This window comes from Drosophila albomicans, chromosome 2R (genome assembly GCF_009650485.2).
Source record: "Drosophila albomicans strain 15112-1751.03 chromosome 2R, ASM965048v2, whole genome shotgun sequence".
In the NCBI taxonomy this organism is placed as follows: Eukaryota; Metazoa; Arthropoda; class Insecta; order Diptera; family Drosophilidae; genus Drosophila; species Drosophila albomicans.
In genome coordinates, this window is record NC_047631.2 from 5,726,911 (window position 1) to 5,752,005 (window position 25,095).

The 25,095-nt window shown below is 40.4% G+C and overlaps 6 protein-coding genes across 11 annotated transcripts in view; 5 read left to right on the forward strand and 1 right to left on the reverse strand.

The window, feature by feature from the left end:
* LOC117576295 (heparan-sulfate 6-O-sulfotransferase 3-B) overlaps positions 1-12,489 on the forward strand; it is an 87,684-nt gene extending 75,195 nt beyond the window's left edge. For 3 of the 4 annotated variants that reach the window (XM_034260947.2, XM_034260948.2, XM_034260949.2), the window contains exons 3-6: positions 5,004-5,348; positions 5,413-5,961; positions 6,027-6,211; positions 12,203-12,489. In XM_034260947.2, the coding sequence (XP_034116838.1) occupies positions 5,004-5,348; positions 5,413-5,961; positions 6,027-6,211; positions 12,203-12,338 (1,215 nt within the window). In that variant the 3' untranslated portion in view covers positions 12,339-12,489. Of the gene's footprint in view, positions 1-4,769; positions 4,887-5,003; positions 5,349-5,412; positions 5,962-6,026; positions 6,212-12,202 lie in introns of those variants that run through there. The other variant, XM_034260950.2, reaches the window with a different exon arrangement.
* Positions 1,475-2,344, forward strand: LOC117576297 (uncharacterized). Its single transcript, XM_034260952.2, has 4 exons — positions 1,475-1,723; positions 1,798-2,020; positions 2,092-2,191; positions 2,253-2,344. Exons 1-2 carry the CDS (start codon positions 1,639-1,641, stop codon positions 2,016-2,018), a joined length of 306 nt encoding a protein of 101 aa, XP_034116843.1. The 5' UTR covers positions 1,475-1,638; the 3' UTR covers positions 2,019-2,020; positions 2,092-2,191; positions 2,253-2,344.
* Positions 8,179-11,182, forward strand: LOC117576292 (myosin-11). Its single transcript, XM_034260942.2, is given in 3 exon segments — positions 8,179-9,761; positions 9,764-10,317; positions 10,408-11,182. Coding segments are annotated over 3 exon segments (2,379 nt in total). The 5' UTR covers positions 8,179-8,533; the 3' UTR covers positions 11,005-11,182.
* A 1,815-nt stretch (positions 12,490-14,304) lies between the features above and the next one.
* On the forward strand, positions 14,305-16,852 carry LOC117576293 (solute carrier family 22 member 19). The gene is given in 5 exon segments (XM_034260943.2): positions 14,305-14,855; positions 14,915-15,069; positions 15,130-15,362; positions 15,364-15,751; positions 15,824-16,852. Coding segments are annotated over 5 exon segments (1,866 nt in total). The 5' UTR covers positions 14,305-14,316; the 3' UTR covers positions 16,375-16,852.
* Positions 16,853-17,700: 848 nt separating this feature from the next.
* Positions 17,701-22,216, forward strand: LOC117576294 (solute carrier family 22 member 13). Of its 3 annotated transcripts, none has more exons than XM_052007345.1 (5): positions 17,701-18,028; positions 19,477-20,265; positions 20,325-20,831; positions 21,484-21,627; positions 21,692-22,216. In XM_052007345.1, exons 2-5 carry the CDS (start codon positions 19,539-19,541, stop codon positions 22,090-22,092), a joined length of 1,779 nt encoding a protein of 592 aa, XP_051863305.1. In that variant the 5' UTR covers positions 17,701-18,028; positions 19,477-19,538; the 3' UTR covers positions 22,093-22,216. The 3 variants fall into 3 exon arrangements, with proteins under 3 accessions (XP_051863305.1, XP_034116835.1, XP_034116836.1); XM_034260944.2 differs by having other exon boundaries at positions 17,701-18,011; XM_034260945.2 differs by having other exon boundaries at positions 17,701-17,981.
* On the reverse strand, positions 22,135-24,694 carry LOC117576299 (putative fatty acyl-CoA reductase CG5065). Its single transcript, XM_034260954.2, has 8 exons — positions 24,580-24,694; positions 24,302-24,526; positions 24,176-24,243; positions 24,000-24,095; positions 22,922-23,376; positions 22,587-22,864; positions 22,317-22,527; positions 22,135-22,259 (listed from the first exon to the last, which is right to left on the reverse strand). The coding sequence occupies exons 1-8, from the start codon at positions 24,692-24,694 to the stop codon at positions 22,190-22,192; spliced, it is 1,518 nt and encodes a 505-aa protein (XP_034116845.2). The 3' UTR covers positions 22,135-22,189.
* Positions 24,695-25,095: the final 401 nt, after the last annotated feature.

The window sequence follows — 25,095 nt, forward strand, 5'->3', positions numbered from 1 at the left end:
GAAATGACAAACACTTTTGCAGCACACACACACTCTCAAGTGTCTCGAACACAGAATAAATACATCAATCCAGATAGTTCAGAAGAGGCAAATTGATGGTAGCACCTGACGCAAAAGGTTCTAAACTATGATAACTTTTGATTGAGCACTAAAGTTTAATGTACACTATTGTTTATATAATATTTTAGTTTGCCATAAGTTTGCTATAAGTTTACCGCGACTGGGGTCAGAGAAGAGAAAATACCCTTTAGTCAATACTCATATTATAATATTCGCACATTAAATTATCAATTCAGTAGAAAGCGATCGGAAATGCAAGCAAGAAATTATTTTTCTGTGCTTCTTGTCCTTTGATTTTATTACAAATAATTTGCCATAGCCAACTGAAATTAAAAGCTTTAAACTTCTAGAAATATCACCACAAAATTTCAGCATACTTTCATTAGCATCCCAAAAATATGCTGCAAAACATTTAAAATCTACTGTTGGTTAAAGGCATGACGTGACTGTGAGAATATCGGACTGAGAGAGTCAAAAATAATTTACAAACGCCGTGCAATAATCGCATTGGCATGCTAAAATATAATAAGCAGCAATTTTATGCACAGAATTTACACAATTTACGTTGTAAATTTCAAAAACCAAACCCGCGCTAACCTCTCCTTGCTATAGAAATTGTGTGTTTTTGTATGTTGCATAGCCTGCATTTGTTCAAATGATAATAAAATGCAGCAGGGTAATGTAATTTATTACTAGCCAGTGTGTGCAAGCTTCCATGTTGTGATGTTTAATTTTTATATTTCCGGTTTTCATGCCAGCCACATTGAGCAAACGGTACTTTTACGATACACGTCATGGTCATGGCTTATGTTGTACCTGCATTTGTTTGAGTATGTGAGTACTACGAATGGCATTTGAATGGTCCTTTCGGCAGGCCATTTTGTGTTCTTCATTGTATATAGATTTGTGTGCTTTCGAGTAGCCCCTTGAATTGTTAGTCGCAAAAATGGTAAATGGCATTATCAATGCGAATGTTCTTGGCTTTCATAACCGAGTGACAACGGTTCGTTTTGTAAACCAACCCGAATCATGCAGGAATGTTCCTTTAACGTTATGCCAAACAAGCAGTCGATTTTATTGGTTGAAATGAATATGTCACTAAGTCATTTTGCATTATCGGTCTTAGATTTTGCTTAATACTTATTTTTTGAGTGTATATTGTTGTTATTTCTATTGTATGGGACATAGAGTTAATGTAAATTTTTAAAGATATAATAAAAGACAATTTAGTTTAAATTGAGTAAAAATTTCGGCTGCTGTATAATGATTTCGTTACTAAATACTGCTGTTGCTGCTGAACTACAAATGTCAACAACTTGTAATCGATAGCTTCGATCCTTTGGAATTACTGCTAATGTTAATTTATAGCCATAGCAACACGTATTATAAATCAATGCTTTTTATTCAAGGTATATGAATAAACTATTTATGGTTCTAGTTTAATTGAGAGCCTGAAAAATTTGGCTAATTGCCATAACAACAGTGTCGAATTTGCTTAAATAGCGTAAAGTCAGTTGGCCAAATGAGTTAGTGTTGTAGTCATGCCCGAAGCAAGTTGTTTGCTTTTGTTGTTGAGTCATGTTGTTTGCATTTGCATCACGTCTAACTTCAACACTGCTCGGCAGCTTGTTGGCAGCTGACCTAGCAGCTCCCACTGGACTACGTACGTAGCAAACTAAAGAGGCAACTATAGGAGTGCATTTTAACGAAATTCTTGCTTATCCTTACACCTTTCAGCCTGTGGCGATAATGAGCAGCTCACCTGTGTTGGCTGCTACGAGCCAACTTGCTCTGTGCCCTATTACCCTGATGATGAATGTCATTACTTTGACATTTGCAAGTTAGGTTGCGGTTGCAAGTATGGCTATGTTCGTCACGATCAATCCTTTAAGTGTGTATCTGCTGTCCATTGCGAATTCATTAGCAGCCATAAACGATATCATGAAAATCGCAATTAGAAGTAAGTTATTTAATTGAGTGAATCTAAAAATGTTAGCTTCAGTTTTAATCATGTCTCCACTCGTGTTGCAGTTTTTATTTCTGATATTTTTAAACATTTTTTATTCGCTATTGGCGCAATCTAATGATAATGATGATGATGAGGTCATTGGTGAACTGCAGAGTAAAACACGTAAGTTTTTAAGAAAAAGAGTAAGAAAACAAGTTTTTCTTTAATGTAAATTTCTTGACAGTATGTCTACCAGATATCACAGGCGCAATTACGATATGTGTAAAAAAATAAAATGCATTTGGCAAGTCTTACGATAATAAATTAAATTGTAAGGACTTCTTGAATTGGAATCTCTCTCGAATACTGTGAGATTGCTGTTTGCACTTTAATTTGAATCTGCAAGGAATTTTACGGCCATGTGGAGGTACCTTATTTTCACAGTTTCCATTTGCTGTTCTATTTCTCTTGACGTTTTTATGGTTGCCAACATCAAATTGTATCTTGAGATTCACAAAAAAAAACTTTTATTGTTTACTTTTCGGAGTGCTTTAAATTTACGAGCCTTTTCCAGAGAGCGAGTGTGAGGATGTGATATGTGTTCTATCACAGTTTGAGTGCGGTTTTGTCTGGTGGTTCATAAAGCATATAATGTTAAATCTTAAATCTCAGTGGCGCACTCGTAAATATTAATTTACTTGCTCAAACTTGAGGCTTTTGTGGCTTACTCTAGTTGACTTTTGGCTGCCAGCGTTTTGTGTCTTACTCGCAGATACAAGAATTATGACTGCCTTCACAGTAAGCTAAGTGGCTTGTCATATGCCTGACACCTGTCATGGGCCAAAAATGCTCGATTTTATAGGGCTTCAAGTAGCTATTAACTCGAATTGCATTCAATTTATGCAATGAAATAAATGGCAATATTAAAAAGTGCAGTTGGTATGGAAGTAAATATTGCACCTTTTTGCATGAATTTATGAGCCTTTTATGCCAAAAAATATGCAACATTCCTTAATACAAATTACTGAAAATTCAGTTGTGAATAATTTTTCAGAGCCGCTTAGTAACATAGTCTTTCAAATGGAAGGAAACAAAATGGCATAGCACAAAACACTTATGAAGGAGAGTGTGCACTAAATATTTAACAATAAAAATACGCACACATTTAACATAATAAACTCTCATAATGCCATGTACGTATGTATGTGTGTATTTCTGCGTGTGTATGGGAATTTTCGGGCGCGTGAACATCCGACAAATTTGCCCACTAAATGATTACTATTATTATATTATTACGGACCGCTGCCACCATTTTACCGAAAAGAGGGCTGGGCGACAGGGGAATTTGTTTGGTGGTTTTGGACCTGTGGCTATAGCGTTGTTGGTTGGTCATAGTCATGTAATTTTTTTTATGTCTGCCTATAAAAAGCAATTAAATCGCCGGCAAAGTGCTTGCTGCTGTTGCACACACAAACACGAGAGTGTTATTATTTTGATGTTGCTGTTGTTGTGGATGATGATATGAAGGCCATTTTAGTTGCGTTGGCCAAAATGGTTGCGCGAAAATAAAATTAAATTACCCATTAGTGGTGGATTTTCGTCTCATTTTGGGCAAATTGCATTTTATGCGCATTTACGCTCTGCTCATTAATTTATTATTATATTATTATTTATTATTTTTACAATCACTTGATAAATTCCCTGTAGGGAATCGTATATCAGAAATTATAACCCACCCAAATCATAATAGTCACCTGAAGCCCGAGGCTATTCCTCTTTAAATTTGTTATCGAAATGAATGCCTGATGCCATTGTTTTTGCTATATCTGTTTTTGTTGTGTAATAAATTCAAAAGTTTTCATCTGTCTAGCGGTAGACCACCTTTACTTTTGCTACTTGCAACTGCAAATGGTTTCAATGGTTTTTCTCTCACTTCACTGGGTCCTTGGCTGGGTCATTTAAAGATGAAACTTTTGGAGCATGTGCACATTACGAGTTCTCGCAGAACTTTAAGATAAAGCCTATCTGCTCCACAATCCCAAAATGTTCTTAATTTCTTATGAACCACCCCAAAACAACTGCCAATTGTTTAATGAGCTTCTCCGTTGCCCCATTACAGTTGTTATTGTTACTTGCTCTGATTCCGTTCCGGCCTTCTTAACGCTTGTTGTGTTCCAGCTTGTGGCAGCGGAAATGGTTAGATAAGAGAATTTCGACAAAGTTGCTCATTTTAATCGAGAAACTTTTCTTCACTGTGATTGCATATAAGTACTTGAATACACGAAACTGAGAGCTTAGTTTCGGCTTAACTTAGACATCCTGGCAGCCACAACACCATGTGTCGCTTGGTCATCTAGAAAACTTGGCCAACTGCGCCTAATAATTTTAATTTGAGATTGTTATGTTCGAAACAATTTAGAGTCTGAAACTATTTGAAGCAAATACCTCCAATTAGTGCACATTCAACGGTCCAATTAGAATTCCAATATGCAAGCACTCATTGAATTCCTGCAGCCTGAAAGTATGCAACGAAATTTATGTCAACTGACTGTCAATTTACTTACATCGTATTAATGAAAGGCTAATAATTGAGGCAAATATCTGAAGTGCATGGTTAATAACTGTTGAGTGAATGCAATAAATGAGAGTGCGCATTTCAGTAAGTAAATAAAAAACCTGAAAAGATGTGCAGATCCTGTCCAGAGCGTTGACATGCCTGAAGATTTCACAGCCGTCGGGCCTCGAATGCTGCGCGCTGCTCAAACGAAAAATATGCATTTAATCCTGTTGTTCATTTAATTAATGTTGAAAACAAATAAACACCCACTCAAACACACGCTCTGATGTGGGGAAGGGAATTCATGTAATATTGCAGGAGGTAATAAATTGAATTTTAAGCCCCACGACGGCAATGAAAACGAGTAATGAAATTACATTCAACATTTTTGCACTCGCATTTTAATGTTTGCACTTTTGCTCTCTTCCCGAACCGCAGGTATGTGCCCTCTCCAAGCGCGCTGTAATACTTCAATCCTCGGACATGCTGGCCTACAATGAACTCCAGCCTGTAGCTATGCATCAGGCGAGCAGCAACAGCAACAGCAACAACAATAATAACAACAACAACAACAATTACAATGTGGGCGGGAGCACAGCCATTACCTCGAAATCTTCAGCACCACAGAACATAATAGCCAATGCAGGCCTGAGCTATGAGGATGTGTTGAATGATGACTTTCAATTCGACATGGACGGCCACGATGTGATGGTCTTTCTGCACATACAAAAGACGGGCGGCACTTCCTTTGGGAGACATCTGGTGCGCGATTTGGACCTCAAGGTAAGTCACAATGTCACCATTTTTTTGCCTTTATGTGTTTTTACTAATGACAATTTCCTTACAGCGGCCATGCGAGTGCCAACGGCAGCGAAAACGCTGCTACTGCTTCCGTCCGCATCGTAATGAGAACTGGCTCTTCTCCAGATATTCGACAGGCTGGAAGTGTGGGCTGCACGCCGACTGGACGGAGTTGACCAGCTGTGTGGACGTCGAGCTGGACAAGAACGAGGGAGAGACAGCAAAGCGCCGATACTTTTACATTTCGCTGCTTCGCGAACCGATCTCACGCTACATGTCCGAGTATCGACATGTGCGTCGCGGCGCCACCTGGAAGGGATCGCGCCATTGGTGTCTGGGTCGCCAGGCCACTGCCAGCGAGCTGCCGCCCTGCTATAAGGGTAAAGATTGGCTGGATGTGGATCTTGATCAGTTTGCTGGCTGCGAATCAAATCTAGCCGCAAACAGGCAAACACGCATGTTGGCCGATCTCGCTCTAGTCGGCTGCTACAACAAATCATCGATGCCGGCACACGAACGCGATCGCGTCATGTTGGCCAGCGCCAAGCGCAATCTGGCCGCCATGGCCTACTTTGGACTGACGGAATATCAAAAGGTGCGTTCATCGATTTTCTATTTTCAAATGCAGATAATATTGAGTTGAATATTTGTACCTTACAGATGTCCCAATACATATTTGAAGAGACCTTCAACCTGCGTTTTGCCATACCCTTCGAGCAGCACAATGCAACCATTTCGGCAGCTGCAGTCACGAATCTGCGACCAGATCAGCGGCGACGCATCGAGAAGCTCAATAGCCTGGACATTGAGCTGTACGCATTTGCCAAGAATTTGCTATTCCAACGGTAAGTACTTGGGAATGATGTGACTCTTAATTAGCTAGCAAACTGCAAGATGAAGAATAAATCCTATCCCTTTAAAAACAAATAAGGGAAGCAGCTCCTAATAATATGTGAATCTCCTTTTAATATGTAAAGAACTAAATTCATTTCCCATTTCGATTAAAAAGTGATTTAAATAAATTATTCCATTTTCATCGGCTTAATGTGGTTTGTAGGAAGAGAATTTAAAATTGAATTAGAAATTATGTTATGTTCATTAATTATTTAAGTCGATGTAACGAAACCTGTGATAAAGTAAGTAATGTGGAGAATATCATCTCATAACTTATGTGCATTATGTGAGCTTGGAATTTTTTCGAACAGTGCAAACTGCAAACATCATTGTATGCTCTTTTCCGTGTGTCTTCGACTTTTACATATCCGTTATTAGTTCGAAGATAATTGGCTTATGTACAAATACAATAATAGCTGATAGTTTCCACATCGAGGTGTTAACCCCAACAGATTCTCGGTTTCTAGTTTCTCACATATCGGTATAACAAGTTTGTCTGGATGGGGAAACCCGATCCTTATGGCCGCTTTAGCTGCACGTATCTTGCGCGTCTCGTCAACGGCCCGCTTACTGTCTTCTGCTAAGGTCGATGACTCATTGTCAGTCCTTTAAGGCCTTTGTGGCGCGTTAGGGTGCGAAACCCCTTAACAACGACCTTTCTTTGTAGCGATCGCATTATATTGACATCGCCTGGCTAAAGGTTATTGTTGCGTCGCAGACATAGACAACAGAATGGCGTCATCGAATTAATGGATCCCATATGAAATGAATGCGCCTTCTATTAGATGGCGTTATATTTGGCGCATTGAAAGGGGAATTAATTCTGTTTATGCTTCGTCAGGCATGGGAAATTGTCGGCACTCTTAACTGGTAACTTACATTTGCTGAAGTTTGCAGTAAGAAGTGTAAAGAAATTCTATTAATTGTAGTTTGGCTTGTTTGTGTGTCTGAGCAAAGTTGTTTGTAGCATTGATAAAACCACCTAATGTCCTTCGCACTCAGCACAGCAGTTGTGCATCTCGAAGCAATGTCCACACATACGATTATAAGAAAACATCTGCCAGCTGAGCGTTTGACTAGCTGCGATTGCTTCGCACAGCGGGAAAAGGTAAAGTAAACAATTTGCTTTGGCAGTACGAGTTGTTATATGCATTGGCTTCTTATCGCATCTGCAAAGACGCAATCCATGTATATATAGTACAATGCATAAGCCACTCTATATACCTATACCTAGTTGTTGTTCTACCAAATACCTAAAGGAATTGTTGCCTGTACTTTGCTGACATTTTCCTTGATGTCACAACAACACAGCGGCAGCAGTTTTTCTGCGGGGCAACAAAAGAAACTATTGATATAGGGTGTTTTATAAAGGGGATTGATATCAGCAGTCGCAATTCAATTTATTGCAAACGCAAATCATTTTCCACGCAATTCAATTCAATTCGCGGCGCATTTTCTCGATTTTCCTTTAATTATGCGGGTTGAGTGCAACTTAATGCTGGTTGCCAGCTGTGTGCTGTCGAAGGTGGGGCTAACGGTTATTTCGCCGATGTACCCGATCCTCGTTACCATTGAGGTGATTGTGTCTAGGCAGCTGTGAGACACAAAAACACACACACACTCTCACGCAGCGATAGAGAGTTCCTTAGAGGATCTAAGGGATTCCGATGTCGTCTTGACAATTGCAACATTTGCGCGCGCCAAAAGAACATTTCTATAGTTCACAAAGATACAGATAAGGAGGCATGTGTATGAGTGACTGAGTGTGAGCAGTGTGGCACGAACCACCACCAAACCACGGGACAAGACACACAACAACTGTGTGTGTGTATGTTACCCTCCCTGCTCAGTACCTTAAGATACCATGAGGGTTGTTTTTCTTTCTCGATCGCCTCGTTGCGCTGTCTGCATTTGCGCAGTCGTAACTTTCAACGCTTCAGTTAGGTTTTGACAACAGATCGCGTAGGAACACAGCTACAGCAACAGCTACAGCTATAGGGGCAGGCGGGTTACGGTTGCGGGATACAAAAAAAAAATTAAATTATAAAAACGAACGAAACTTTATAGCTAAAACAACAACGAACCAAATACAGTACTACCTAAATTAAACGGACACAAAGAATTTGTTAAATATTTTATTATAAAAAAAGATAAAAGTTGTGTTTTACATTGTTCTATTGAGTTTTTGTTATTGACGTTGAAACAATATAAGTTGTTCTATAATTAAGCAAAGTGTTAACAACCAACGAAAAGAAATACTACTATTATCCAACATGTCGTTCTCCAAAGCTAAATTGAAGCGTTTCAACGATGTGGATGTCGTGTGCGGCTCACCAGCTGGCTCCGTGCCCAACTCGAATAGCTCGGCAGGGTCCGCTGGCAGTGCCACACCCACAGCAGCTAGTGCGGCTACAGTGCCGCCGCCAGAGCGAAAAGAGCAGATTGAGAAGTTCTTTAAGGATGCCGTGCGTTTCGCCTCCAGCTCGAAGGAAGCCAAAGAGTTTGCCATACCCAAGGAGGATAAGAAATGCAAGGGTTTGCGTCTCTTCCGCACTCCGTCGTTGCCACAGCGCTTACGTTTCCGTCCAGCGTCTAGCCACACAGCTGAGACCGCTGGCACTTCGAGTGGTGCCTCGACAGCCGCCTCAACACCGTTGCACTCGGCAGCAACTACACCAGTGAAGGAGGCAAAGTCAGCGAACCGCTTGAAGGGCAAAGAGGCACTGCAGCAGGAGATACGCAACAAGAACGAGCTCATTGAGAGCTATCTCAGCCAACTGGATGTGGTGCGTCGTCATGTTGATCAGCTGAAAGAGACGGAGCTGAAAATGCGCGAAGAGCACGAGCAGACCACGGCCAAAATGGATCAGCTGCTGCAGGCACTTAATGCCGAGAATCTGGGCCACAAGGAACGCAACGAGCAGCTGACAGTGGAGCAGACACAGCTCCTTGAGCGCTACGCCAATCTCGAGCAGCAGTTGCAACTGCAACGCGAACAACATGAGCTGCAAGTGGAGCAGCTTCTGGCTGAGAACGAGGCTTACAAACTGGCCAATGAGCAACTGCAGCAAGTCTGCGAGCAGCAGCAAACAGCTCAAGATCAGTTGAAGGAGCAGCTCAGTGGTCTCCAGGCAGAGGTAGCCCAGGCACGTGACAACTGCAGCTCGGAACAGCAGAAGACCACACAACACATGGAGCTCATCGAGGATTTACAGTCGAAGAATGCGACGCTGTTGTCCGATGTGCTTCTGCTGAAGCAGCAGATTGAGCAAGATGCTCTTGCCTATGGCCAGGAGGCGAAGGTCAGCCAGTCAGAGCTGGAGTGTCTACGTGTGGAGCGCAACACACTGAAGAACGATCTGGCCAACAAGTGCACGCTGATCCGCTCTCTGCAGGATGAGCTGCTCGACAAGAGCTGCGAGATCGATGCCCACTGCGACACCATTCGTCAGCTGTGCCAGGAGAAGGCCAAGCATGCAGAGCAACAGCAGGCGGTTGCCAAGTCCAACAGCAGGTCGAGAATGATCTGGAAAGTGCTGTGGAGCGCGAGAAGTGCTATTGGCGCGCTGAGCTGGACAAACGCCAGAAGCTGGCCGAAAACGAGCTCATCAAGATCGAGCTGGAGAAACAGGATGTCATGGTGCTGCTGGAGACCACCAATGACATGCTGCGCCAGCGTGACGAGAAGCTGCAGAAGTGCGAGGAGCAGCTGCGCAACGGCATCGAATACTACATCCAGCTGAGCGACACTCTGCAGCAGCAGCTGGTGCAGCTGAAGCAGGATATGGCCAAGACCATCACGGAGAAGTACAACTATCAGCTGACACTGAACAACACTCGCTCCACGGTCAACATTCTAATGGAGCGCCTCAAGAAGTCCGATGCTGATGTGGAGCAATTCAAGGCCGAGCTGGAGTCAGTGCAGCTGGCCAAGGGAGCGCTGGAGCAGAGCTATTTGACATTGCAAGCGGATGCGGAGAAGCTGCGCCAACAACTCAACGAATCGCAGAAGGCACTTGAAGCGTTGCGCAGTTCATCGCAGACACTGCAGAGTGAGGTATCGTTGAAAGAGTCCATGCTGCACGAGCTGCTTGCCAGCGAATCGGACACGTTGGCGAAATTCAATAAGATTGCTAACTCGTTCCAGGATCGCATCGATGGGGACGCACAGTTGGCCCACTACTGCGACATGTACAGCGATCTGAAGCGCAAGGACGAGACACGTGAACTGTACATGGCCGACATGAAGAAGGCCCTCGACGAGTTCGCCACAGTGCTGCAGTTCGCCCAGCTTGAGCTGGACAACAAGGAGCAGCTGCTGTTGAAGGTGCGAGAAGAGTGCGAGCAACTGAAGCTCGAGAACATTGCCCTCAAGTCGAAGCAACAGCCCACAGTGGCCATGCTAACCCCGAGCAAAGCAAACAAACCGAATACAACAGATCTGGAGAAGATTGAGGATCTGTTGATCGACTCCGAGCTGCGTGCCGAATGCGACAAGATCACCTCGTGGCTGCTTAACTCTTCGGAGAAGTGTGTGCGCCAGGATAACAACAGCGAGCTCAACGAGATCCTCAACTGTAAATCGCCCAAGACACGCACTCCTCGCACCCCGCACAGTCCACGCACACCGCGCACTCCCAAGTCGGCGACCAGCACTCCGAAGAAATCGCTGCTCTTTGCCAGCGGCAAGGAGAACATGCCAAGTCCGCCACAGAAGCAGGTGCTCAAGACGCGGAACATGTAGAGCCGCCAACGAGGACAATAGAACGATCACAAAAAGCTAACTTTAGGCTAAATTTTCAACTACATAATGAATTATTAGAAATACACATATATATTTAGTTAAGGCACGATGATGATGAATATGATGAAATACATGATGTACATTTGTTGCATACGACAATTAGAGGCAAACTCGTTTTGATTCCGACTTTCTTCATTTTTCCCAGCCAACAACCCCAGCGATGCGACGCAGATTGAACATGACACACGTGCGATGTGGCAAACGCACTCAATGGGAACTTTTTTTTGTGTTATTATTATTCTGACTTGATGCACGACTTAACCGAGTTACCCAACTTCCTTGCCGCTTCCTCAGGCGAAGCGGAACGGAAGGGGCGGCCAAGAAAGGCAGATGTGCAGCTGCGCATGCGCTTCTTAAGGGTGGACTAAGGTACGACTCGTCACAACTACGACGCAGTACAAAAAAAACAACGACATCAACAAGCTTGGGCTGTAAAAAGTGTTTTCATTCACTGCAATGACTTAAATCCGCTCGTAGGTCGCAGTCTGTGGCGGGATTTTTCCTTGAGTTCGTTGTAAACTCTGCTGCCTGTTGCCCCTTTGTCTTCTGGTTATTCGTATTTTCGTTCTTTCGTTTAGGTTATACGTTGAACAATCGCTGCTTATGACCTATGACATTTTGTGCACAATGCCCCGGGTAAGGTAAGAATTGTATTCTTGACTGCCTCTAATTGCACAGCTGCACCAAGCGCAGCTGCAACAACAATTGAATTTCGATTTGTGCACAAGTTCGTTGTGTTTACTGACATAAGAAGCCTAGTAGCTTTTGGGAAATACCCAGCCAAATGCGCAGGGTGGAAGGAAGCAAAGACTTCCTTTAGTAAAGGAATTCCATTATTTCTTGCATGTGAGGTACAGCACACAAGTAAAGATTTCTTACAAAGAATATGAATCTACTTTTTGCGTACCAAGTTCATGCTAAATCCATTTGTATATTTGGTTTAGCTAGAAAAGTATTTAGGAATGAATGGGATAACAGGTATGCTGTAGGATTCTTTAAAAATTCAGGTAGTTGCCTTTTAAGAATTTTAAATAGTGAAAAATTTGAATAAGTTTTAGGCTCCTGCTGTATCTTGAATTTTAAGAATTATATTCTAACCGATTACAATTATAAAAATGTATGCTTTTCTCTGTTGCAGCTTTGAACATCTGAAAGCGAAAGATGCCAAGTTTGAGCAACGATTTGCCAATCTTGGCAACATCTACTTTAAACAAGGCGTTACGGAATTTAATTGGGATAGCAACATTGAAGATGCGCTCAGCACGGATCATTGAACGAATGGATGAAGGAAACCAAAAATTATCTAGATATTAGTCATAAGGAAACGGAACCCTCAAGTAACATCACTACAAATCGAAGCAAGAAACGTGAAAAACTCACGCATATGCTCGAAAAAAAAAAAAAAAAAAAAAAAATAAAAACACAAAGGACTTTAAATTAGTGTCGTAAGCATAACGTTACTGAAAACTGCAAAATTCGAAATATAACAACTCAATCAAAACACAAAGCGCATTGATTATACATAATCAATTAATTACAGCTGCTTTCAGAAAATTGATAAATCTCTGTGCGCATATTTAACATTTACTGTAAGATTAAACTGTTAGATATTTACTTATAAACTAACTACACTCCTCGAAAATAAGTCGCACTCCAGGCATTACACTCGTATTGTATATAAACTTCAACATGTATCCCATAATTGTAATATTGTAGATCGAATAAGATAATTGTAATTCACCCAGCGCATCAACTACACGCCATACATTAGACTTAGGTCACATTTAATTATATGATTTTAAACTATTATTAATTATTTTATTATTGTTATGTGAATGTTATGTCTTTGCAAACGCCAAATCAATGTATATTTAGTGCTCAGCTCTGAACAACTAATTTCGATCCAAAAACGCATTTATTTTATTTAACTCTCTAGTATATTCGTACTTTGTAAATACCATAAGCATCACACAACGTATAATCATTTAAAAATAAAGAATACAACATTAATATAATGGAATACTTAACTTTAAATTTACATTTTTACATGAATATTAGTTGCAAACAATTCAAAAGTAAAGCGTTAATATTGTTAGCTGGCATAATTGTTTAAGACAATAACGAATTGGAGAACTATAAAAAGAAAATACAACAAACGAAAATTCAATGAATACAATTCGATTGATAAATGCAACGAATTAAGCAACAAAAATAATTAAATGATATATGGAACATAATATCTTGGAAAAATTGATCCCAAAAGTCCTATGAGTACTCGAATTTCATAATAATAAAATGTAGAAATCAGATCAGAAATGAATTGCATTCAGTAGGCAGGCATCTGAAATGTGCCATTTTATAGCAACACAACAAAAACTTAATAAATAAATAAATAAACAACATGACTTTGCGCTAAACATGCCAAAGCGATTATTTAATTTTTAATTTCGAGTGTCATGATCAGAAAGTTCAACAAAACTGAGCAATTTGTACTCGGAGAAACTAGAGTACATTTTGAGAAGCGATTAAATGCAGGTAAAAATGAATAAATTCAATAAAAATACTTTATCGTTGTGTTTCATTCAGTAATAATTCAAGTTTAATTATTTTTATAAAGTCAAAACGCAAAGAATAGAGGGCTATTATAACTTTGCGCTAACAAACAGAAGGATCGTAATTTGACCCCATAAAGTATTATCGACCTTTCGGCATTTTTCGGAATTATTTTAGGTATATTAATTTGATATATTTAAATGATAATACCCCATTATTTTGCTTTTGTTGAGAAGGGTTAGCGGGTATCTCACAGTTGAGCACACTTTACTGTAGCTTTCTTATTCAGATCAATGGAAGCGTTAATGATGATCACAAGATAGCTTGATTATGTCTGATATTAATGGATAAATCAATATCAATGTCTAGTCCAAAAATATTCATTTGTGGAATTAAAACTACCGTTAAACTTTAAATTTAAATGTTGTCTTCAACATAATATTTGATTTATGTTTTCTTTAAATCGTTATCTGGCATTAATTCTTATTTTAGACTTTATTATTTGCATTTAGCCTTACGTAGTTCTCATTATGATACAAAGTAAAAAGAGACGACGCGTCGTCAACTAATTTGCACTCAATTTGTGGACTGAGCTAACAACAAAAACAAACTTAAAATATTTCCCCCATTGCGGCATAATACATATCATCGGTGAAAAATTAGCAAAAGCTCAGTACGCGTGTAAATGTCAGCCTGATCATGACAGCAGGTAAAAGCAACTACCAACGTCGCAGATCATCCGCTCCGCCCAATGTGGATATTGTGGAGCACGTTAATGGCAGCTTCGGGCGCTGGCAATTGCGAACAATTCTGCTGATCTTTTTGTGCAAAATACCAACGGCATGGTTCATGGCCTGCATCATCTATACTGCACCGTATCCCCAACGGGGTGAGCTGGTCTGTCATCCTGCCACATGGAATGGCAGCCACACAGCGCAGGCTCATGGCAGCATGCTGCATAGTCGCAACACAGATCGACTCTTTAGTGTGCAGGTGTGCAATGCCTATGCCCAGAGTTTGTCCCAGAATTTTGTGAGACACTACGGCCAGACATGGAATGCGACATCAGCACAGCTAATGCTGCCATGCGAGAAAGTGGAACACAATACGGAGTACAAGTCGTTGATAACGCAGTTCGATTTGATTTGTTCGCGGCGCGTTTTGGTTGCAGTCACGCAATCTTTTCACGCACTCGGCGCTTTGCTCGGTGGTCTTTTGGCTTATCAAGCGCTGAGATAGTGAGTTTTCTTAAGATTATCATTGGTCAGCATTATGTAATCGTTATTTTCGTAAGCAGCATAAGTCCGCGACGTCTTATGCTTCTTGGCATGTTGGGTCAGATCTTCTGTGGCAATCTCACAGGTCTCGTGGACACTTATCAGTTGCACATCTATTTCCGTTGCCTCACATCTGTTTGCTGCACGATCATGTACACCGCTGGCCATCAGATTCGTAAGCGAAAACAAAAGACTTAAGCAACAAACTTATTTCATGCTGACTTCCATCCTCAAGTGATGGACATAACGTCGGGCAAGGCACGGATTCTGGTGGTCACACTATCGGAACTATTTTGGTCGATTGGTTTGGTGCTGCTTCCAGCCATATCCATCTACTTTGACAATTGGAGCCATCTCTATGTAGCCATATCTTCATCGCTCATTGTGCTCGTCTGGTTGCATCGCTGGATAACAGATGCGCCGCGTTGGCTGCTGCGCCATCAACAGGTGGAGCCCGCTCTGCGTAATCCTTCTAGAATCTGCCACACACAACAATCGCATGGTGCCCCTGACTATGGACGTTCAACTGACTGTCTATGCCGCAGAAATGAGTGCTGAGCCCAAAATCAGCTATTGTCAGATTTGGGATAAAGAAACAAAGCGCCGACAACTCATCTATATTCATTTTATCTGGGGCTGTGCTCAGGTCTTGTACAACATTATCCTGCTCATGATTCGCAGCCTGGGTGAAGCACAAGTTCATGTGAATACAGCTGCGTTGGGCTTTGCTGAAATGATGGGCGTGTTTGTCGGCCTCTACTTTATATTGTACACACGTCGTTATTGGCGTTGGACTGGCAATCTAATGATTGTCGCCGGTCTATGCACCTATCTGGTCTGGCTGCTACCCGATAGCGGTAAGCATGAATATATATCGATCATTTCTTGAATTATTTCACACTTATGTCGAGTACTTCTCTCACACTCAGATCGCAATTCCCGACGCGTGGGCTTGGAGCTAATCTTTTGGATGCTGCTAAAGTTTGCGAATTCAGCATCCATAGCTGTACTCACAACCTGCACTGGAGAAATGGTATCGCCGGCAAAACGCATCTTGCTGATGCTATCCGTGGTCAGTTTTGGTCGCCTTTTTCTGGTTTTCTCTCCATTGCTGAGCACTCTGACTGTGGTGCACCGTCTGCTGCCCATAACCATAATTGCCACAATTGGCTGGGTGTATGGCCTGATCATGCGCTTCCTTAATCGTTTCTATTGGAATACGGAGCAAGTGCAGGTTGGTCAGGTGCCCACGCCCAACACCTATCGTCGCAATTCAGCCGTAATTATGCGTCGTTGCAGCACTGCCAGCTCCGATGTGAGTGGCTACAGCAATGAGTTGCTGCGAAACTTTGAACAAACCGTTGCTGTGAGCATTGCTGATCTCTGGCACATCAATTTCAATACGATCCATGAGTGTGATAGCATGAAGGAACTCAGCGAGACGGTAGAAAAGCCGCACAGTAGTATGCACAGTATTTGAATTTCTTGAGCTGTCTAAAAGTATGCAACAGTTTTTTTCTTCATGCGGAAGAGAGAACTTAATGCAGCATGCGAGAAATGTGAGATCGGTAGATATGCCATAAAATATTAGTAATATTATAAAAATAATACTTTAAATATATAGATAGTTATAAATTGATTAAAGATCCGCTTTTCGCACATGTATTCGGGTCAGAGTATTGGCTGCGATTTGACGCAATCGACAATAACTTTACTGAAATCATTTGCTAGCGAAGATGCGTTAATCAATGGCTAATTAAATTAAATAGAAATATTGCCGGTGTTTTTAATTATTGATTAACTAATGTGCAAGGTATGAGTTCAATTAGTATTGTAAATTTAACGCGTGATTCACTTTCATATAAGACCTTAGAACACATTTTAATTATAATTTCATTCTTCTGTAAGTTATATTTGCATTTTTCAACCAATAAATACTAATGATGACATAAATATTGACATACTATCTAGCAAACAATGTAATATGCTGTGATGAATAAAGAGAGTTCGATATTCAATATTTGAGTATTACCATAACATAAGTAATACACTTTCAAACTATAAAATTAACACAGTTTAATACACTTTAATCTAGTGAACAAAGAGAGTTCGTGATTCAATATATAAGAATTACTTTAAGTATTACATTTGTTAACTCTGAAACTAAAAAAAAGATTAACATATTGCAAATTTGGCTGCTTATGCTGCATTTAATTGATTTAAGAAGGTGGCACCCTTTACTTGATTAAGAAATAATCTGTGTCAGCAAATCGAAAATAAAGTACAATGCGTCACACTTGACAAAATCAAGTACAAATACAACAGGTAAAGATTAAAATAGAAAATAGCAGGCGCAAGTTAAAGGGTGTTTTATCATCAAATATACTAAGTGGATTTACTTGATTATTATAAGTTTAATGACAATTATCAGCAGTTGTATCACAAACTCATAATCAATTGAAGATACAACTGATACGGTGGTGAATGCAACAGCCACTACTTGTCTCCACAGCAATAAAATAAAGAATTTTATTAATTATAAGTGGAAACGGGGTAGACATACAAACTTCAGCTCAGTCTAAGGCCTACCACTTGTATGTTAACAATATCCTGTAGAAACTTGATAGGCATTAGTTCCGGTGGGAGTGCACTAGTTGACACGCATCGCATTCGGATTGAAAGGCAGACAGTCAACAGCTTTTAATTATTTGCACAAATTCATTAAGAAAATTAACGCGTCGAGTGTCGGAGCAACAACTGACTTGTCTTCGAATTCTACGTAACGCCTCGGGTGCCATCGTCGTCGTCAGTTGGATTCCGTTCCTCAACCGATTGAGTCGCTCGCGCGCTGTTGGAGTCGCTGCTCGAAAAAACGCGCGACGGGCAAATTGAATATCTGTCATCTACGATTGGACATATCAAACATATAGTTTATTGTTGCTTAATAAATTTATATTCATTGGTGTGCTTTGGAAATAAATGAAAAAAGAGACATTGATGGAATTTTATGGAATAAAATAGACTCTTATAAAATATTGAAAAAGAAAAAACTTTGTGTTAATTAAAGTCCAAAAAACTCCACAAAAAGTGAGCCAAAATTGTAAAATACGTATATGTGTATGTAAATATAAAAAGTAAATACAAATTCAACTAATATATACGTCAGGCCTCTGAAACTCTCTAAATGGTTTTGATTAGCATTAGTTGTTCTAAATGTTTCCAATAGAGAGACATAAATTGCATCAGTTGCGGAAATTGATCACTTTTATTTGCTTGGATAATTAATTTAAAACAATATTCTAATATTGCCCACAGTCCATTAACGAACTGCGCTCTGCTTTATTAATAATTTGCATTTGCTCAATAACTACTCGTAATTCAACTAATTGTGTTTGTCCCATGGTCAGCAAACAGAAAAGTGCCAATCTATTGCTATGGAATTCAAATGGAAAATTCAAATATGAAATATTGGGGAACCAGTTTTCGTAGCTCTTGTCAAGCAAACCCCCCTGCAATTAACACTACCGGTTAAATTTGAAATTAAAATATTTGCACGCCCCATGCGACGACGCTTGACAGATGTCTGGGGCATTGTTCCAAACTGTCTCTGCTCCATATGCATATTGATATATCAGCCGGAGTTAGCACCTCTCTCGGGAAATCTGTGAAATGAAGTTGCTAAATGCCATGTTTTAATAGAAAATCAATATTAACTGGTAAATAATTATTTCAAATGCGATTTTGGTCAGCTAGTGGGCATAGCAATTGAGAGATATCTTGCAATTCTTTATAAAGATACGAGAATAGCCCAGTTAAAAGCTGATAATCAATGTTTGCCCGCAGTCACGATAAGACTTAAACTTACATATATTATGTTTCTAAACAATTCAGAGTTCAAGTGGTATGCCTTTATAAAAAGCCATGGAGAAGGGTGCCAAGTTGCAAATCAATCAATACCAATACCATATCCATATTTAAATGGAGTTTCCTATCTAACTTGATATAGTCATGTCCGTCCGTTTTCTTGGAGAACGTTCTAGGCTTTTGAGCGGCATCGAATAACTGAATAAAGTCTTTTAACACCCTAAACCAAAGACAGTGCAAAATATATTCTCCAGCTATAACATTGCACTACACAATCTATTTCAAAATTACAATTATAATAAATAAATAGTTAGTCATTTAAAAGCTTAATGCTAGTGATTTGAAAGTATGGCAAACATTTCAAATGCTTAATTCTAGCTTCATTCGGTTTTCCCGTTGGTTGGTTATAGCAAATTACTCACGAAAAACTGGATCAAATTTCGAACCACAGGCATTTCATGAATTTTTTGCTTGGAAACTCAATGCCGTCGTCATGGGAAGTCAACTGATTTCAGCTGTAACTGCTTTCAATTGATTTCAATTGAACAGTCTGGCGAAAGGGGAATTGGGGAAGAAATATTTTGAGGGTAAACAAATGATAATATATATGTTTCGACTGTTAATATTTATACATACATAAACAAAATAAATAAATAACAAAGCGTGGCACGCACAGTAAACTTACCGATATGTTTCGCCTTCGTTTTGATATTTACAGAAGAGCAGTCAGTCATCGTGTTCAATAACAAAATGCTCCACTAGAAATTGCCTACTATAGATATGGTTAATCAAGCGTCAGCAATCCAACGCTGTGGTCGTTCTCCAACGCCTAGTCCGCAACTATCTCATCGCAATGTCGTGCAGTCGAGTCAACCGAGTGCCAACAGCAATAGAACAGACAGCATCAGGAGATCAACGCCAGCTCCACTTGTAACCAGCTGTGCAGCAGCTCCATGCAGCGACATCATTGGCGATGTGGTGGGCAACTTCGGCATCTGGCAGCTGCGCACCATTTTGATCATCTTTTTGTGCAAGATTCCTGCCGCTTGGTTCATGGCCTGCATCATATTCACGGGCCCTGAACTCTATCCCGGCACTGAGTTCACCTGCGATACAAGCCACCTGAACAGCAGCTCCAACTACAGCGTCTCGGATGACCAGTGCTATATACTGGATGAGTCCTCGAATATCAGCAGCGAGTGCCAGCAGTTCGAGTACATGTCCAGCTTCGATTCGCTGATCATGCAGTTCAATCTGGTTTGCCTGCGCGATATCTTTGTTGCCTGGACACAGTATTGGCATCTCTTTGGCGTGCTCGTTGGTGGCGTGGTGGGCACCAAGATGATGGGTGGGATCAGTCCTCGGGTCACCTACTGTGTGGGTGCCATTGCCCAGATCCTTTGTGGCGTTGTCACCGGCTATGCCCGCGACTTTACCCTGCATTGCGCCTTCCGCTGTCTCTCGGCCGTGTGCTGCGCCATCATGTTCACCGCAGGACAAGCTATTTGTAAGTCGTATCCAAGTCAGTATCTTCTTATATGTTTAATTCAAATGTGTCCTCAACAGTTAGCGATATTACTGCTGGAATTCATCGCGTTGGGGCCATCATTCTCTACGACACCTTTTGGTCCGTTGGCGTTATTCTACTGCCCACGTTGTCGTCTTTCTTCAACAGCTGGTCTTTGATCTATGTGGGCATTACATTCCCTACAATCATGCTCATAGTCTTGCTTTATTGGACACCAGACTCACCTCGCTGGCTACTCCGAAATGCCGCCGATCGATACGCCATCGACAGTGTGGAGCAGATGGTGCGTGAAGGCGCCGAAATCAACGATCGAACTTTCAAAATACCTCCGGACTTTCGGCAGCAGTTGGAGCAGCTTAGCGAAAAGCTCAAGACACAACCAGCACCTGCTCCCTGGACACAGCTCTGGCAGGGCAAACGTGCCAAGACTCACATGGTGGCAGCCCACTTGGCCCTGGCCTTTTTTGTCATCAACTTCATGGGCATGCTGCTCAATATACGATCCTTTGGCAGAGACTATCTTGTACCCAACACCATAGCAATGGGTAAGATTTGCTTGTGAACATAGGTTTCATATCCGGTTCAATAATTTAGCAATATTCATCTATCCGTTCTGTTAGTCTTGATCTCTACAAAATTTTGCCTCTAAGAAAATTAAACTTTAAAATATATGTATATTAATGCTATTTTAATATACCACAAGTTAAAAATGTGGTGAGATCAGTACTTAGCGAAGGAAACATCTATTGAAAATTGATATGTAATTGAGCTGCAGCATTTTGCCTTAGGGTGAGGCAAAATGTTAACTTCTAACTTTAACATATGAATGTTATGTTAACTGTTCAAGCACTGTTAATAATAGCTATAAATACTATTGAAAAATTTCTGTGCTTCCCAATAACAATTACCGAGTATCTTCTTGCCTTGACCTTTAACTTTGAAATACATATTAATGCTATTTTAATATATGATATACCATACCACAAGTTGTCTCTAAAAATGTTGAAAAGAAAATAGATTTGAAATTGAGTTGTAGCTCAACCTTAGGCAAAATGTTAACTTCTAACTTTAACATGTGAATATTATGTTAATTGTTCAAGAACTGTTAATAATAGTTATACGTGCTATCGACAAATTTCTGTGCTTCCCAATTACAATTACTGAGTATCTTCTTTTTAACAATCCCCTTGACTTCAGGTTTCTCTGAGATTATTGGATGCTTCTTGGCACTGCACTTTGCACTGAAACACAGCAAATGGAAGTGGCAATGGGCTGGCAGCTTCAATATACTCGCCGGCATGCTTGGTTGTCTGGGATGGCTCTTCACTGGCGCCGACACAAGTAAGTTTTCCGAATCTGCCAAGTTCAATTCAATTCCTGCTAATCTTAATTTTTCGTTTTACAGTGGATGCTGATTTAAAGGTGTCGCTGTGGATGATTATTGCCACCATACCAAAGGCTGGTGTCTCCTGTGCCCAGTCAATGCTCTTGGCCTGCATGAACGAACTAGTGCCCGCCAATAAGAAGCAACTCTTTGTTTTCTCCGTGGTCACCTGGGCACGTGTCTGGCTGTTGTCGGCACCATTCTTCAATGTGCTCAAAAAGATCGACACCGCCTTGTCATTGACCTCTTACTGTGTATTCAGCATACTTGGAGGCATCTGCACGTGTTTGCTGCTCACGCCCCGAACCAGCTCAGCTCCAGTGGTTGTGCCCCAATTGGAGCAGCAGGACAAGAAGGAGCAGTCGCCATTGCATACGCCAGTTTGGACTATTGAGTCCGATGTGAATAACACACGCCTATAGGGGTTAAGATCAGGAGTTGCAACTTGCAAATTAGCTAATAAAATTCAATTTTCTGTGATTTGCACAAAATCTCAACAGTCGTTTATTAAAATTCTGACTACAACATAAGCACATAGGCAATCAACATATAAAAGAAAAGATGCGCGAAGACCCAAAACCAATAGACTCTAGAATATTCCAATATTATATATGAGAAGCCACTTTAAATCCATGATAAAACTCACCTTGTCACATGCATTTTATTCGCATTAATTGTCGACTTTTCACGATGTAGATATTTATTAATGCCAATCATATGGCGCCGTACGTAGTCATCATAGTTCAGTTCATCCAGATTCCAATAAAGCATGGGAAATGTGCCATTCTCAATCAGATCCTTGAAGTAATATCTACTGCGATTCTTAAAGATCCATTCATTGAGCGAAAAGAAGCTCCCTGCAATGGAATTAACTTAATCAATCCAATGATTAATTTTAACATCTCGCAATTCCTACCCGCCAAACAGGCTTGTCGAAATTTGCTGGCAATCGGAGTAACAAGTCGCTTCTTCTTCTTCAATACCAGAGTGGAAAGGTCCATCAGGATAGCGGGCACAAAGTGCAGCAACCACACTGCAACTTCATGCTTGAGAGCACTGCGACGATACTTGAAGTTGGGAAACATGATCATGCGTTTGGTGGGATAAATGCGTGACCATTTCATGGTGAGTTGACCCAATCTCTGCCAGCTGATGGGATTCGTAACACCCGAAGTGGCATTGCAAATGCTGATGCTGCACCAAAAGATAAAAATCGAGAAAAATACATTTCGTATTAATAGTTTTACCCACCTGCCCAGCTGAGCTTTGTGCACCATCATGATCATGGCATTGACTACAAAATCCACAGGGATAATATCGCAGATAAGATTCTTATCGCCCAATATGCTGCTAATTCCGCCCTTGCCAATTTCCATCATAATCCCACTGATTGCCTGAATATTATCAATCCATCCCGGATACGGTTCCTTGTACGCAGCCGTCACAATCGAAGGACGAACAATAACAATGGGTATTAGGTCCTTGTAGGAGTTGACGATCTGCTCGGCTATTGACTTAGTGAAGGTGTAAGTATTCACATGCGGTCCCTTTATATAGTCAGCCATTCTATTGAGATACTCGTCGGGTATCTTCTTGGTGCAGGTGAGGAACTGCAGCCAATCCACTGGCGGCAGTGTTGGATAGATCCGCTCATCAACATACTTGCGTCCCGGATTGCAGTAAGCGGTGGAAACATAGAGAAAGCTCTGTAAAATATAATCACAAGATTATAAGATTCATTTTTTTCGTCGTATTTGTAAGCAATGACATAAGTTAAAGTTAATGTTAGAGTCGAGGATAAACTCACTTAATTCTAATTTTTATAATTCTATTCCAAGTGTTCATAGCACTAAATTTTTACAATACTAAGCTTATGTTCCTCAACGAATATTTTACATAATTAACATAATAGCGATTTTATTATTCATAAAAATACAATAATCTTACCAATATCCAATTTAAATCTAACTCATATATCAAAAATAGTTAAAAAATAATGCATGGTTGCAAAATATTTTTCATTTTGAAAATAAGTATTGAATATTAATGAATTCTTCACTAATGGTAAAACTGATATAAAAATTACGCAGCTAAGCCTTCTTACTAAAAACATAAAATGTGTTATCATTAAGTTGTCACCTATCATGAAACTAAGATAGGTACAAGTAAAAATGGCTCCCTCAGAGAAAGTTCCCTTAATCAAATTAAATCATTTATAACTCGCTTTAACATCGTTATTTACACACTTTTGTTTGCAAGTTATTTACTACAAAAGTCTGCTTGCCAGTTGTGCTGATGCGATAAATCAATGTTTAAGATTGATAATTACCTTCAATTGTGGCATCTCCTTGCACATCTCGAGCAGATTGTAGGTGGCAACTGAATTGACACGTGCTGCTACCTTTAGACACTCATTAAATCGCACCTGTGGGCGTTGATTATTTGTATATATAAAATGGCACTGAGTGGGTGGATGGTGGGTGTATATATCAAATTTCAACTTACTGTCGCCGCGCTGTGGAAAATAATGTTCACCTGGGCGCAGAGCTCAAGTCTGTCGAGCTCATTTAAACCTGTTGGTATTGATTTAATGACTCTGAAGTGATTTTCACTCATTTTCAATCGTCTTACCAAAGTTGTCATCTTCAATGTTGCCAGGAAAAAAGGCGATTTTCTTGAGGCGTTCGGGATACGAACTGCGCAATCGTTCAAAGATCCCATTTTGCAAAAAGTTCTGGAAACGCTGCTCGGCGGTAATGCCGCCTTTGGGTCGAATGAGCATATAGATACGTTTGATTTGTGGAAAACTCCAGAGCAACTTCTCCAGCAAGGCCTTTCCCACAAATCCCGTGGCACCTGTATTCAAAAATACGCAATAATAATGGAGCTACTCTCAAGTGTAAGATTACCTGTTATAAAGACGATTGCCTCTCGGTAGAGATCCATTTTTGGTTCCATACTAACGATCTCCATACTTTGGCACATGTGTTCACTTTGGTAGCATAAATGCAACTGAGTTGCCATTGCATTTCTCCCAGCATCAACTGCAAGTGCAAGTGCGATTCACAAGTGTTTATTTTTCTTCTGCAAAGAAAGTGAAAAGCTTACCCAGTGACGTTAAGTCCTACAAAAACACGTTTTAGTCACAAGTTGGCCGTTTGCAGCTCTTGGTTCAAGCTGGACTTGAATTGGCACTTACACACTGCGACGTAAACAACATTCACGTAACTCTTTCGCTATAGATTACGCAATAATACTAAGACATTTGATCCAAATGAATTACTTAAACAAATTAGACAATTGAAACTACCCTAAACGTATTACAATTATCATAAAACATTTTAATTAAAAATTTAAAACAATTATGCATATTACTTATTATTATCACATTATTTACGAGTTAATTGTTATCCGAAATGCAGTTT

Bases quoted from the DNA above. Each gene is read 5' to 3' on its own strand.
- LOC117576299 (XM_034260954.2), bottom strand. From the start codon at position 24,694: ATGGCAACTCAGTTGCATTTATGCTACCAAAGTGAACACATGTGCCAA. The intron at 24,244-24,301 runs GTAAGACGATTG...CAATACCAACAG, and splicing joins CATTGAAGATGACAACTTTG to GTTTAAATGAGCTCGACAGA. The intron at 24,096-24,175 runs GTAAGTTGAAAT...CAACGCCCACAG, and splicing joins TTTTCCACAGCGCGGCGACA to GTGCGATTTAATGAGTGTCT.
- LOC117576297 (XM_034260952.2), top strand. From the start codon at position 1,639: ATGTTGTTTGCATTTGCATCACGTCTAACTTCAACACTGCTCGGCAGC. The intron at 1,724-1,797 runs GTACGTAGCAAA...TACACCTTTCAG, and splicing joins AGCAGCTCCCACTGGACTAC to CCTGTGGCGATAATGAGCAG.
- LOC117576294 (XM_052007345.1), top strand. From the start codon at position 19,539: ATGGTTAATCAAGCGTCAGCAATCCAACGCTGTGGTCGTTCTCCAACG. The intron at 20,266-20,324 runs GTAAGTCGTATC...TGTCCTCAACAG, and splicing joins CACCGCAGGACAAGCTATTT to TTAGCGATATTACTGCTGGA. The intron at 21,628-21,691 runs GTAAGTTTTCCG...TTCGTTTTACAG, and splicing joins CTTCACTGGCGCCGACACAA to TGGATGCTGATTTAAAGGTG.